Source organism: Argentina anserina, chromosome 5 (genome assembly GCF_933775445.1).
Source record: "Argentina anserina chromosome 5, drPotAnse1.1, whole genome shotgun sequence".
Lineage (NCBI taxonomy): Eukaryota > Viridiplantae > Streptophyta > Magnoliopsida > Rosales > Rosaceae > Argentina > Argentina anserina.
This window is the reverse complement of record NC_065876.1, coordinates 4,504,060-4,519,116: the sequence shown is the minus strand read 5'-3', so window position 1 is coordinate 4,519,116 and position 15,057 is coordinate 4,504,060. Positions and strand designations below refer to the sequence as shown.

At 38.6% G+C, this 15,057-nt stretch overlaps 2 protein-coding genes and 1 non-coding gene across 3 annotated transcripts; all 3 read left to right on the top strand.

The window, feature by feature from the left end:
• Positions 1 to 7,858: 7,858 nt before the first annotated feature.
• On the top strand, positions 7,859 to 7,930 carry TRNAQ-UUG (transfer RNA glutamine (anticodon UUG)). The gene has a single exon. It is a non-coding gene; the product is annotated as a tRNA-Gln (tRNA).
• A 1,397-nt stretch (positions 7,931 to 9,327) lies between these two features.
• LOC126794228 (uncharacterized) lies at positions 9,328 to 10,863 on the top strand. The gene is given in 4 exon segments (XM_050520892.1): positions 9,328 to 9,410; positions 9,925 to 10,234; positions 10,236 to 10,748; positions 10,786 to 10,863. Coding segments are annotated over 4 exon segments (984 nt in total).
• A 1,469-nt stretch (positions 10,864 to 12,332) lies between these two features.
• On the top strand, positions 12,333 to 14,989 carry LOC126794094 (probable protein S-acyltransferase 7). Its single transcript, XM_050520737.1, has 5 exons — positions 12,333 to 12,670; positions 13,094 to 13,264; positions 13,538 to 13,834; positions 13,935 to 14,168; positions 14,304 to 14,989. Exons 1-5 carry the CDS (start codon positions 12,584 to 12,586, stop codon positions 14,838 to 14,840), a joined length of 1,326 nt encoding a protein of 441 aa, XP_050376694.1. The 5' UTR covers positions 12,333 to 12,583; the 3' UTR covers positions 14,841 to 14,989.
• The last annotated feature ends 68 nt before the right edge of the window (positions 14,990 to 15,057 follow it).

Here is a 15,057-nt window from a genome sequence, read left to right as displayed (position 1 = left end):
AAGTGAACTTTGGTGTATTGAATAAGTTTCCTTACTTCGGTAGTAATTTCTAGAGGCAAAATCATATATTTCTAATATTGATTATGAATGGAGGAATGGTAAAACGAAGATGAAAGCTCCAATCTATGAAATTGTTGGAAAACTTTGTATTATTCAATTCGTGCATAGTGTTCAGATATAATTTAATTACTTAATTAGTGAAACTGCTTGATGACAACGTTTCTTTGGTTTCACTTCATCATGTAGACACGAACACAAGAAGTCACACATGTCTGATATGATAAGGCCTATCACAATCTCATGTCTTTTGAGAATTTCATCAAACCAATTGAAGGCGACATTGAACCGACATATCAAGAAGAAAAAAAAGTATATATTTGGTTTAATTTGAGGCTCTCAATCCCCTACATATACTTCACATTGTACATGTGTAGACGTTTAGGTACATTGATCGAACGGAAACTGTTCTAGAATATTGTTGAAGATCGGCGACTCCAAAATTCTCATTCATTTCATATCGGGGAGGTGTTTGGTACTTCGGTATACTCAATCATTAGCGCTCAGGATGAGATAATTCTATGGTACTCTAATGCATGTTATACACTTGTAACGACCCCAAAATTTCGAGCTTAAAAACTCAAAATTCTAAAGTCGTTAAACACAAAATAATCTCAATAAAATCGAAATCATTTAAGTGCACAGCGGATCATCACTGAGTTATCAATACAACTCAGAAAACCAATTATTACAACCCAAATTTATAATTTACATTACGTAAGTTGGAATGTAATAATCCTCACAATCTCTCACAAAATAGTCACACAAAATCCTCACACAAGTTGGAGGTAAATCACTTCAAGTCCTCTGAGCAGTCCGTCAATTCCCGCTAATCTACACCTGCGGAGTCATCCACTACACCATCGAATTGGTGCACCGGGATTGTAAACACAAACCCGGTAAGCTTTACAGCTCGTATGAGTAAAATTAAAATATAATTCGCATATCAAAATATACGAAAGATCACAAAACAACAAATATAAATGCCCTCATGAGTCACTCGTCAGCCCATCTGGTTGACCCAAAGAAATATGAAATAAAATGTTCATGAGGAAATTAAGTAACCCTTCTGGTTACCCAATGCATTTATAATACGGGTACCAAGAACGCTGGTACACATCTGTTACCCCTCTCGTAATACACCGTTGATATTGGATAGCCACCCGCTACCCAACATCCAAAATACACCGAGTACCCATGAGCAGATAACCACCCGTTACCTCGCATGCAGTACTAAGGCAGACAGACTAGAGCTCTAACTGTATCGTAACTTTCGCCCGGCCAAAGGCTAGGTTCCGACTTGCCAAACACGTACAATAATCTCACATCATATTGTACCAATTCACGTCCGAAGACAAATCAACATTTTAACAATCTCAATGTTAAAATCACGTACAATAATCTCACATCATATTGTACCACACATCACGTCCGAAGACAAATCACACTTTCTAACATTCTCCGTGATAAAATCATGTACAATAATCACTCATCATATTGTACGTTTTTAAAACTTTCACGATATCACCACAATACAAATCATAACAGTATATTATATAGCAAACTATATATATTCGTATTTATTTACCATTTATACAATATATACATAGTCCACTATATCCTATACATGTCATATTTCATAAACACCTGAAGAATTACGTACAATATTCTCACATCATATTGTACCATTTAAATCACATACTCATGCACAATTTTCCGTCATCAAAATGACTATTGTTAATGAATTAATAACAGTACGTAATTTAATGAACTATATATATATATGTACTTATTACCATTATACTGTATATATGTAGTCCACTAAATTATATACATGTTGTAATTCATTGATAAACACACTTGCAAAAATGTTGAATCACCACGAGGGTAGATTCGTAATTCAGTGAGATTTTACTCACCTTATCGACTCGAGCGTAATTCCACAATTCCCGATGATATTCCTTTCCTCGATTTAATGATCACCTTGAACAGATAAGAAAAGAATTTAGAATCGTTTCGTAACCTTTAAATGCCGAAACAGTAATAATCGGTTACTGTTCAGCAATTTTCGGTTTTACGAAGTTACTGTTCAGTGGTACTATTCACTGTTACTATTCCCGGATACTGTACAAATATGCAATTAATATGTATTTCTGTACGTATAAATATTATATACGTAGTTCTGTACGTATAAATACTATATGCATATTTCTGTACGTATAAATATTATATACGTATTTCTGTACGTATAAATATAAATACGTATTTCTGTACGTATAAATATTAATACGTATTTCTGTACGTATAAATATTATATACGTATTTCTGTACGTATAAATATTATATACGTATTTCTGTACGTATAAATATTAATACGTATTTTCTGTATGTATAAATATTAATACGTATTTCTGTACGTATAAATATTAATACGTATTTCTGTACGTATACGTACGATTTAAATGTAAATACAAATTCAGTAAATAAAATTTACTAAATTACCCTTTTACAAAATTACTTTTTACATTTACCGTAGGTAAAATTTAATTACATTTACCGTAGTAAATAAAAATTACATTTACATTTACCGTACACAGTAAATTACCAAAATACCCTTCTGTCAAAACCGTTCCCACCGCCGCACGTGGCGGCGCGTGTGCTCCGGCGGGCCGCGCGTGGGGCCCACGCGCCGAGGCTAACCACGGCGCGTAGCACGCCACCGCTACCTCAAATCTCTCCTACTTTCTCCCTCCGCCCTTCCCACGGCCTCACACCGCCCCTAGGCTACTGCACGTGCTCACACGCGCCGCCTAAGGCGGCGGTGATCCACCCTCCTCCTCTTCCTCCGATCTCCACCAAAAATCAACCCAAATTTGACTATCTTCAATCACACAATCACACACAACAATAATCACCGCAACTCTTACCTAGATCGTATGGTGGAGCCGTTGAAACCTCGTCGGATGGAATGGATCGTCGGCGGTGCTCGATCCTTCGAGGAGAGTTTGTCACGGCTCGTGTAGCTTCGTCATTGCTCACCTGCGGTGTCGAAAGGTAGAGAGAGGTGAGAGCCGAGTGCTTGCGTCGTCGGAGGCACTGCTCGAACTGTGGAGGCGATCACGCGAGGCTCGGGTGTCGTCATGGCGGCGAGGCACGGCGCAGCGAGCTCCAGGGTAGCTGAGGTGGGCCGCGCGATGGTCTTGAGCCTGGCGGTGTGGACCACGTCCGGGCGGAGGTGCAGATCGCCGGCGTGGCTCTTTCGGGGAGGGAGAGAACGAACTCGGGGTGAGAGACGAGAGGGAGGCGGAGTGAGAAGAGAGAGAGGGATTTCCACAAATGGAAACCCTAATCAGAAAAAGTCCTTTTTATACTCGTTTCTAAAATCGGAAACTAACTTCCGACGTTCATAACTTTCACCTCGGACGTCCGTTTCGGACGTGTCACATGTCCTCGTACTCGTATCGACGAGCTCTACGACTTTCGTGAAGAAAGTTTTCGCAACCGAGCGACGGAATAAAAGTCGATAAATTCGTTCGGAAACGTAACGTTTTTCTTATTAAACGTTCTCGGAACGTTTCCATTTCCGTTTCGTAAAGTTGCAAACGATCAATTCCATTTTAATTAACTTTTCACAACTTTATAGAATTTCAGATCAAATTAATATTGTTTTGAAAAAAACTAGGGTTATTACAACACTTGAAATCATATGGTCGTTATTGCACATAATGAGGTTAGAGAAGTAAAATTAATAGTCAACCACATGATAATTTCAGGTTGCATTTCAAACACGTGTGGAAGTGTACAATTTTTTTGTCAATAGTTTCCAACAAGGAGCCAAGTCGGTTTTTCTCTCAATTTATCCCGACGGCCCGACTTATCATACGAGAGATCTAGCATCTTACTATATCATTTTAGAAGATTTTTTCATAACATATATTCGATCGACAACAAAATTTGGTGTGGATCTTTAACTCCATTTCGTTAAGTCAATAATTCCTTTCCAAAATCACAGCATGCAAATATATGTGCAATTGTATCGTTGGCATTTAACTTGTGGAAAATTATTTTGCTTAAAAGAAGAAAAGAGAGTGAGTTTATGTGTAGCATTATTTACTCGAGGCAATTCGTCATACGAGCCACTAGTGCATTAGACATGTCAAGTCCTGAGTTCGATTAATGACATCTGTAACATGTGTGAAGAAGCAATTTCTTTTACAATTTTTGGTGGGCGAATAGCATAGAAAAAATGCTATTGCGTTCTATCTCATAGCTTTTGACCATCACGCGTGAACCGAGCATTTCGAAAAACCCTAGTTCTGATTGCTACAAATGGCAGTATCTGATATATTGACAGTTATATGTATCTAACATCTTACATATTAAAACTCCAATAAGGGTTTTGTGTATGTCTACTGCTTCTTTGGTTAATTGTATAGTAAGTTAGGGTTCGTGTATATGGGATATTAGAAAATAAAAAATAAAGGAGGAAACTAAGAAAGTTTTTTTTTAATTACTTTTAGTCGTTTTAAGTAAAGACGGGCTCGGAAGTGGTAGGTGTGGGGACTTAGAATATATGGTCCACCTGAGAAGGGATAAGATTTTCCAAAGTATATCGCTCATGATCCCATGATCGATCATGGCTGGAATTATTAAGATTAGCTATACTTGGTGTATCTCCTCTCGGATTATTTAATTAGCATGTATAACGTTCCAATATTATTTATAATTATCAGAAAAGTATAAAGGATATGTTTTATGACAAGCTCAGGTGATTATCGTTGGTGTGCTATAGATGTGATATGTCATAGTAGACTTCAACGAGGACAGTGGTCTCTGGTCAAATTCTTAGTATCTAAATCACATGCATATATATAATAGCTTTCCTAGAATGTTATAGCTAAATGTAATTGTTCATATCCATGCCTGTCTGGCTGATCTTCACTCATTTTACTCTAATACAAAAGAATCTACAAGGAAGAGGGAAAATGAGGTGGTCATTCATATGGTTTTACAAAAACCATTATGGAGATTTTTATTTCGACATTTCCATAATTATATAAATAGATATCAAAGTTATTGATCACCAATCTTCACCATGTACGATTATCATGATCCTTCCCTTTGTTTATGTCAAGCATGCAACAAAATTGTAGATGTTCTAACAAAAAAAAAAGAATGAAGAAGAGGAGTCTGTTGCCGATCAAAGTTAATTTTCATGTGCAGTTTTAGATAACCTCGAACTAAAAGCTATTAAACAAAGTTTAAGATCATTGGATTGGGATGTTGGGATGTCGAACAGTTGCGTCAGTTTTATAACTTTTTAGATATATTTTAGAATTTACATACAATAAATTGGAGAAACTTATTAAAGCATAAAGGGTTTTACGTACGTCATAGATAAACATGCATTCAAGCTAATTGAAGCAATTAAGTTCTTAATTGCCACTTGTTAAGCCATTATCGATCACCATCGGTAACCAGAGCCGTCTGCATGCATGCATATTGCTAACAAGTCTAGTAGTCTTCCGGAAATGCAGCTCATTAATCCCTAAGTATGATTTGATTGCATCGATCATATTTCAAATATTCGATCATATATATGATAAGGTGAATGATTGCTTTAACAGTAGTCAAATGCAGCCTTGTTGTCTAAGCTCAAGCCCTCAATGATAGATTGATAGTGCATGGTTTATCACCTACCTTTAGATATATCTAGTAGAGTCTTTAATCCATTAATTGATGTCGGGACACAGCTGGGTACTAATTAATCATGCATGTTTCTTTCCTTTTTTTTTTGTCAAATTCCAATATATGATTGATATTCAATATACAGCAATTCCAGTCTTCCTGAAATTGAGTTTGATACGCATGAAATGGGCCACCTGGACTTATATATATATATATATATATATATATATATAAGGAACTAAAGTATCGGAAAATTGTATATTCTAGTATTCAATTCTACCAGTACCGTGATCCATGATCGATTTAAGAGATTAATGCGACTACTTAAAGATGAGAAAACCCCAATTATCATATTCTTAGTGCAGCTATAGCGCCAGTATATACCCTAGCCAATAATTAAGCCACCGATATGCTATTACAAAAGGAAATAAGGAATCCATCACTTAATCTACAAATTATATACTATTATCCCACAATTTGCGATATGCGATTATTGAAATATCGAATCACGTACGAACTCGAAAATTTGAAGGCACAGATGGCTGGGTTAGTTAAAAAGGAAAACAAAATCATACAGAAGTAAGGAAATTAGCTGGAGTCAAATCTAGCAAAAGTTGCTTGTACTATAAGGTAGTATAATCATGAGAGGTGTGTTGACTTAGTCTTTGACCAAAATCATGCAACCTGCCAGATATTTATTTTTACCTTTTCTGTTTCGTCTTAAATTTGTTCACTCATTTATCTTCACTCAGCCACATCTGTGGGTTTGGTACAAATTAATTAACCGGCGGAGCTGTTACTTAGCCGTAGTGAAGCAAATCAAGCAATCAATTGGAGCCTTAATTGGATGAATGAAATTGGGGTAAAGTTGGCATGGATATAAAGCTGGCTAGTCTCTATGTCTCTGCCTTTCTTTCCGGCTTAATTAGATAGAATGATCTGTCTGTTCCAAGTTCTTTCAAGCTAGCCATCCTTTTTCCCTTCGTGTATGTATGGTGAAAACACCTCCGGCTAATTAGGGTAACCTAATTTTTAGATGAACTGCCAAACATCTAGACAACTCCAAGAATCCCACTATCGGGAAATCATAACCTAATCTAACAAAGTAGCTGGTACGCAGTCTTCATATAGATCAAAATGGATCATCCATATCCATCTTCCGATATTCTTCATGCACTTGCTTGATTTTTTTTCATTATACATGTTGTGAGTGAATTAAATTAAACTTGAAAGAAAGCTATATATGAAACTAAACGAGGATTGATGCCAGTGCTAAATTAGATGAAGGTTTCGTGGGATATGAGGTGTGTTCCAACAAAATCTGAGGGTCCATGAGTCCCTTAACTTTTATGGTCTACTAGGACAAGGTGCCGTGAAGAGCTCTGAATTCGCTGATACCCCAAATCACCAAATAGATCCATTTATGATTCCAGTAGTACTCCCAATTCTGGATAAAAATGCATGCTGGCTAGCTAGGGTTAGATATACGTATATCTCAAATATTACGCGCGCATTACATTATCTTGTATCTAATTAAGATACTTGGTTGCCCAGGAGTTATCAGAGATTGATGGATCTTTGCTTGTCTCTTAGTTTGCAATATTGCGCCTATGTCGTAAGAAATTCCACTCACTTTATTTAGGGATTACTAATTATTGGATGGGGAATAAATATCCTCCTCGTTTCGAATATATATATGATTATGCATGATCCAACCGCTAACTATGACGACCTCTATCCTCATCAATCTCTCTCTTTTAGCTAGCTCATATGATATCAAGCAATCCAATAATTGTATTACTTTCTTTGGAATGCAAACCTTATCTACCATGATTTTTGTCGATGAGCTACAGTCTACAGATGGGGTCATTATTAGTTATTGTTTTGGTCAAAAGGGTCATTATTAGTTTGTTCAATAAGTTTTGAAACAATTGTTAAATTTAGTATTTTCATTGGCCTTGTACTATGCAATGTAGTTGAATTAAATGTAGACTCATTTGAAATCGAAAAGACTATAGCTATCGTGGTGCATTTTTGTCGTTCATAACAGCACTGAGAGGTTAAGATACTAGCAATAGGTATAAGTATTAAAATTTCGTATCCCTTACTAAATGGTTCTATGGTGTAGTGGTTAGCACTCTGGACTTTGAATCCAGCGACCTGGGTTCGACTCCCGGTAGGACCTTTTTAATTTTTTTGTGAAGGTTTTGATACGATTTTTCATAAATTCTCGATGGCTGGATCCATGTCCATGTTTATAACACACTCAACGGCCCCAAATAATTTTTGCCAATTGTTTTCTATTTGGTCAAAAAATTGTACAGAACGGTGGAATCCCATTATTGACCCAAGCGGCCAAGCCTAGTTGCCTCTTGGTATCTCAGGCCCAACTACCAATTCTTTGAACTTCACCACCTTCTTTTTCCTTTCGTTTTTGTTTCCTTAAGTTTGAAGCTAGCTAGAGGTAAAGCAATTGCTAAGTGAATATCGAGTTATATACTTATATATCACTCCAGAAAGCTTGTGGCATACTTGGAATTGGGCAACGTCTGTTAAGAGCCTACTCTCCGAGCGCCTCACCGTTACTTCGCAGACCAACGTCACCGTGACCCGAAATCATGCAGATCTTCTTTTAGTATTCGAATTCCTAAGCCTTTTCAGTGGGCTCCTCCGAATGAAAAACCAATTCCTAAGTACTCGTCGTCTTCTTCTTCCTTTGGAGACCAATTCCCAGAACCCATCGTATATATCATCATCACATGAATCCATAATCCCATACCATAGGCCCGATTACCGGTGTTCTGAAAGTTGGCCTAGGTGCCGTTCCCGGACTGAAGAAGGAAGAAGTGAAGGTCGAGCTGGAGGAAGGGAACGTCCTTCTGATCAGCGGAGAGAGGAGAAGGGAGCAGGAGGAGAAGAACGACAAGTGGCACAGGGTGGAGAGGAGCAGCGGCAAGTTCCTGAGGAGGTTCAGGCTGCCGGATAATGCAAAGGTGGATCAGGTCAGGGCTGCTATGGAGAATGGGGTGCTTACTGTGACTGTGCCCAAAGCAGAGGAGCAGAAGTCCCAGGTCAAGAGCATCGACATTTGTGGAGCTTAGATATAAAAGATCTTCGGGCCATCGATCAAGTTTTTCAGTTTTGTTCCAAGTTTTGTCAAATAAGCTTGTGTGGTGTGTTTTGTATGTTGTAGTTTTGTTCAGCCTTTGAGAAAAGACAAAGTGAAAAGCTGCTATTTCTCACGTGCTGGCCTTACCAGTTATTTTTTTTCTCCTAACGTTGAAGAGATAACCGTCGTCTCGTCCTTTTTTTAAACAGCCATATCATTGATCGACACGTCAAAATTTTGAATTTGGGCTCTCGGAAAGTGGGCTCATACCAGAACTTGCCTTGGAATTGGTCGGTTTTAACTTTCAGCTCCTTCATTCTGCCGGCATAAGAGAGAAGCCGGAGAAGAACATGCATCTGCTCTTTGATATGGCTTCTATATATGTATCATGTATGGAAGTTTGGAACATTCTTGTAATGAAATTCTGGGCTTTATTTCAAACCTAGCTGAAATTGAAAGCTAGATTGGCTGCAATGGAGACAGACATGCACTGGACTGATGGCACAATTAGAGACGCCTTATGCAGTTATGCATGTGGGATGTTCGATGACATGAAGTGAGCGTACACCTTATGCCATTCTGGCCTTCTGCTATGCTAGCTATAGGTGAACTGTACGATTGGAATTATCATACAAGCAATAGATTCACACCTTTTCCTTGTTTCAATAGGTTAGGTATTTCGTTGACCATTACGGGTATATTTTCCTTGTTTTGCAATAGGATTCCTAAATGCTTCAAAATTGTCACGGCGACCTATCCTAGGAATAAGTAATGAAAATATTCTTTCCATGTTTCGGTAGGATTCCTAATTGCTTCAAAGTTGTCACTGGTACTACGACCTGCATACATTATATATAGGAACAGAGAGATCAACTCGACATAAGAAGTCATACAAGAAAAGCTATAGGTGCTCAAATATTGAGAAGACGAGAAAATATGCGATGGTAGGAGAATTATCATCACAGTTTTGGGTTTCCTCTCTCACAAACACCAGCAAAGATCAACCTAAGCTCGCTAACAATCGTGGGATTGCTGTATGATAAGCGATGGTAGGCGGTGGAAAATTACAGGAGGGACGGGGGCTCGCTCGTCATCAAGAACACGAACGTTTTCGACGCGCTCGAGACTCTGAGGAAGAAGACCAAGTCCGATAAGATGAGTAAAGGAACCTCCAAGGACTACTCATGGCAGCCCAAGGCGCCGGAGCGGCATGAGTTGTTCTGGGCACCAGCTCTGTTGAAAACCAAGTCGTGGGCGGTTGAGGCTGACGAGGATGGTGATGACTATTATGCCACCACGGTCCCGACTCAGCCGGTTTGGCGAACCTCTGGACCTCAGCCGAGTAAGCAGAAGGCCCCCAATGTAGAGGAAACAATCTCAAAAACAAGATATTCTTGATGAAGGTGATGAAGATGAGGAAGAACATGAACCAGAGGCTCTAGTGCATCCTGAGCCAGTGGAAAAGAAGCCTGCTGAGGTTCATGCACCACCAAAGGAGGCAGAAAAGAAGCTTTCAAAAAAGGAAAAGAAGAAAAAGGAACTTGCAGAGCTTGAGGCTCTTCTAGCTGATTTTGGAGTTACCCAGAAACCGAGTGACTGTCAAGATGAATCAAGTGGTGTTGCACCGGACAATTATAGTGCTCCAAAAGGACATGTGGAAAGGAATGAAAATCACCATGCAGAGTCCAAAAGCTCCAAGAAGAAGAAAAAGAAAGATAAAGCTTCCAATTCCCTTGATGCAAAAGAATCACAAGATGAACCAAACAAGTCGGGGGTGACTAATGGACCAAGTGAAGTTGCAGGAACAGAAAAGACAGAGGAGGAAATATCAAGTATTGATGTTAAAGAGCGACTAAAGAAGCTGACAGCTGCCAAGAAGAAGAAAAGTACTAAAGTATTTAGACGCGGCTGCAAAAGCTGTAGCTCAAGAGGCTGCTGCCAGGAGAGCAAAACTTGCTGCAGCCAAGAAGAAAGAGAAGATTCACTATAACCAGCAGCCTGTGCGGTAAAAGCGCAGTTTCGTTTAACATCTTATATATGATTATGTACTTTACCATTCTTCATATGGCCAAGTTGAAGATGGCCTTAATGTATTGCGGTTGACAACAAAGAAGTTTCATTTAGCTGTTTTTGTTTATCCAGTTGTTATTGTCATTGCATATTATTCCTTAGAAAGTAGTTCACTAGATATATCTCAGATTCTTCCTCCAGGTTGTTGTTGTGAACCTATTTTGGATCAAATAGGCACAATCATAAATTATTATTTTACTTGAAAAAAAAAACTTGCACAAAATAAATATCGCTATGTCAAAATCGAAACTGTGCGGCAGGCACATGCATAGGCAACGAGTAGAGTTTCAAGAATCGGAAAAATAAATAAGATAGTAGTCCGAAATCAGTGAGGGGAGGTTTAAATTCAAAATTGAATGAGGAGAAACTCCCAATTACTAGTACGTATACATCATGTAGTTAGAGTATCCACAAGGACCACAACTCCCCCAATTTCCTAGCATCTTTCTTGTTCATGTTGTCAAGTGTTGGAAGTATGGTGGTGGTATGGTTGTGCTCATTGAAGTGTGGCTTTATCTAGAGGATACAAGGTGGTTGTGGTATTCTACTGTTCTCATGTTCACTAGATACATCATACATGGGTGTTGCTCATTCCATTCCAGCCATATTGCTTACTGTTTATATCTTACATGTACATCACTTTACTATTTTAGTGTTATCTCTTGTCAGTTGGATAGAGTTTATTCAAGTCTTTGTATAACTTGTTTCCTTAATAAACCATAGGCATGTGCTTGTATGAGAAATATGGGTGATGAACTCTGTTTCAACACTCCATCTCTCATATATAATATATATAATTTAGTGTTGAAATCTTATTTTTTTACCAAGAAGAATTTCAGAAAAGTTTTCACAAGTTTTGTGTTTAGTTTTTCAACATCAAGTTCAAATCGACAACTTTGACAGTGTTGCTGACCATTTTGATAGCTTTGGGTGTTCAAACATAGGTTGGGAAGCTCAACCAAAGCGGCAATAAACACTAACGAGAAAAACCCGATGAGAGAGACAATGAGAAAAACGTACTAGCTGAGTTTACCGTTATTTTGTTTAATTTACTAACCGAATTTACCATTTTAAACAACGACCTTTATTATTTACTCGAGAGTTTTTCAGAGCAAGGGTACCTAGCGGCTAGCGATTAGGGATTTAGCAATTGAACCACAAGGGTTTGGTGATCTTATATTTGTAATCCCAAATGATTTTTGAGCTATGTAGCCCAAGTTTCCCCACTGTCCATGATTTCTTGGAACCCAACAGTTGGGACTTGGGAATGAGTCATGCTGACAGTTTTTGTCAAAAGAAACAGTCCAAGACCAAAGAGGAATATAATGTTAAAAGAAAAACCTAATACATGTGCCATAATACTACTACTAGTGCAAAATTGATCATTGAGGCATGTATATGTATACGCACGCAGTAGTGGCACTACTTGACCAGTTCTGCAGCCAGCGGTGACCTCAAGTGCCACCTATGCCGGAATCTGACACCTAATTCGAGCCCATTGAGAGACTTTCTTCTTAGATAACCCTTTCTTACAGTCTTACACAAGTTGCTGACGAAAAGTCAGCTCCAGCCTACCTTTCAAATACCAAACCTTTGTTTGACTTTGCCCCTTTATTTATTTTTGCTGCTTTGGTTTCTTTGACGACCCCTGAAACCCCAATGCAATCGGAGCCACGTCACCGGGCCTCCGCTGCCGGAGATGGGCAGGCGCTGGTTAGAAGTTACAAGGACTGGAAAGGCAGCAATGTAAGCTCAACTCTTACTTGGGTTGTTGTGTGTTTGAGTTTGTGTTCAACTTGAACCCAGAATTTGTTTTGGTTTGGTTTTTGTTGACTTTGATGGATTGTGGTTCTTGGGTCTTACCCAGCTGGGTTAAATGGTTTAGCTTTATGGGTTTGGAAGATTTTGGAATTCACAGACTGGAGATTGGGATTATGATTGCTTAAGTTTGATGATTGAATTCAATTCAATTACAATGAAGTATTATTAGAGTAGGTCTGTGTTCAACTTTGAATTTAGAACACTTGAGCTGAATCTGTATAATTGAGGTCACTTTCATTACTACTGCAAAGCTATTTGGCTTGGATTCTTTTTGTGATATATTCGATTTGCAATTTATTTTTAATGTTTACTTAAACACATTTGCTGCTGGCCTGTTCCATTCTGCAGATATTTCTTCTTGGTGGGAGGCTTATATTCGGACCGGATGCGAGATCTCTTGGGTTAACTGTGTGCCTCATTGTTATCCCTGTTGCAGTTTTCTGTGGCTTTGTGGGAAGAAAACTCGTTGATCATTTGGGAATTTCAGTAATGATTGCTGTTAATGTTCTGGCAATATTTGTAAGTCCTCCTCCTCTAACTCTGTAGTTCAGGTTTCTACTTGTGCAAATCTCTCTTTCAATCTTCACTATGTCCTGTGTATTTCTTGGGTATGCAACATGAAAACCAGAATTATAATGATGGAGCTTTCTAAATTGTGAACCTACATCCTTAACAAAAAAGTAAAGTGCAACAAAGTAATCGAAGTTAGTGGTAGTTACAAGAGAGGTCAATAGAAGAAAGTTATACTTGCTGCTCTACCCTGAAAAGAAGAATGTATATTTCTTTTCACAGGTTTTGGTTCTTCTTCTGATTACCTCATGCAGAGATCCTGGTATTGTACCTCGTAACCTTCACCCTCCTGAGCCAGATGACTATGATGGGAGTACAGAAACTGGTGCCAGTGAAACACCACAGTCACGTTTTCCACGCATAAAGGAAGTGGTTATCAATCGTATAATTGTGAAGGTCAAGTACTGTGATACCTGCATGCTTTACAGACCTCCCCGTTGTTCGCACTGTTCCATATGCAATAACTGTGTGCAAAGATTTGACCATCATTGTCCTTGGGTTGGCCAGTGTATTGGATTGGTAAGAGAGTTCTTTCAATGAGATGTAACAGAACAACATGAACTAGAATTAACTCTTCAAATTTATGCAATAACTTATAAATCTTTGGTCCTTGGTGCAGCGAAATTACAGGTTCTTCTTCATGTTTGTCTTATCTGCAACTCTTCTTTGCATATATGTACATGGATTTTGCTGGGTCTATGTCAAGATGATCATGAACAGTGAGGACCTATCAATTTGGAAAGCACTGATAAAGACTCCTTCCTCCATGGTGCTCATAATTTACAGTTTTTTGGCTTCTTGGTTTGTCGGCGGTCTTACTTGCTTCCACTTATACCTCATCAGTACAAATCAGGTCAGCAGATTCTTTCATGCCAAAACGTCCTGAATCCCAATTAATTTTTTTTTCCATATATTATTCCAATTGTATCAAAAATAGAGCACATTGCCTGATGTAATATGGAACTTTTGGTCTTCTGTGCTTTGGCAGTCTACTTATGAAAACTTTAGATACCGGTATGATGGAAGAGCCAACCCATTCAATAAAGGGGTAATTGAGAACTTCATGGAGGTATTCTGCACCAGCATTCCTCCATCTCAGAACAATTTCAGGGAAAAAGTTCCAATGAATCGTGCGATTTCTCTTGCACAAGTTGGTAACAATTTTGACGGTCCTGTTATGGGGAAAGACATTAGTGACATTGAAATGGGGAAGAAGCCAGGGTGGGATGAGACTGCCAGGGAGACAGGTGACTATGGAGGACAGTTTAGCAATAATGATGAAGGGAAGGATAATGGATTTAGCGAGGCAGATGTGTCTCCAGATTTGAGCAGAACGCTTCCGACAGAGAGCACAGAGAGCCATAGTACAGCTTTGCATCCTAGCAGGCGTTCAAGTTGGGGTAGGAGAAGCGGAAGTTTAAACATATCACCTGAAGTTCTTGCTATGGCAGCAGGAGTTGGGGACTCGAAGCGAGTCAGTGATCGAATCAGTGGCAACTTTACTACAGAGAACGGACCAGATTAATTTTTTAGATACTGAAATAAACAGGATCACCTCCATTATATTGAAAAGGAGCATAAATTGTACAATCAACGTTAAGTTGCGTTCATATTGTATGTATGATAAGCGTGTAATACCGGCACTTGATTCTTTCCAATGTGTCCCCATCTGTTTTTATTGTATTAATGTGGAAGAGGTTATTGCGTTCGAGTTAGCTGTTCTAGCAGTAAGAAGAAACTAG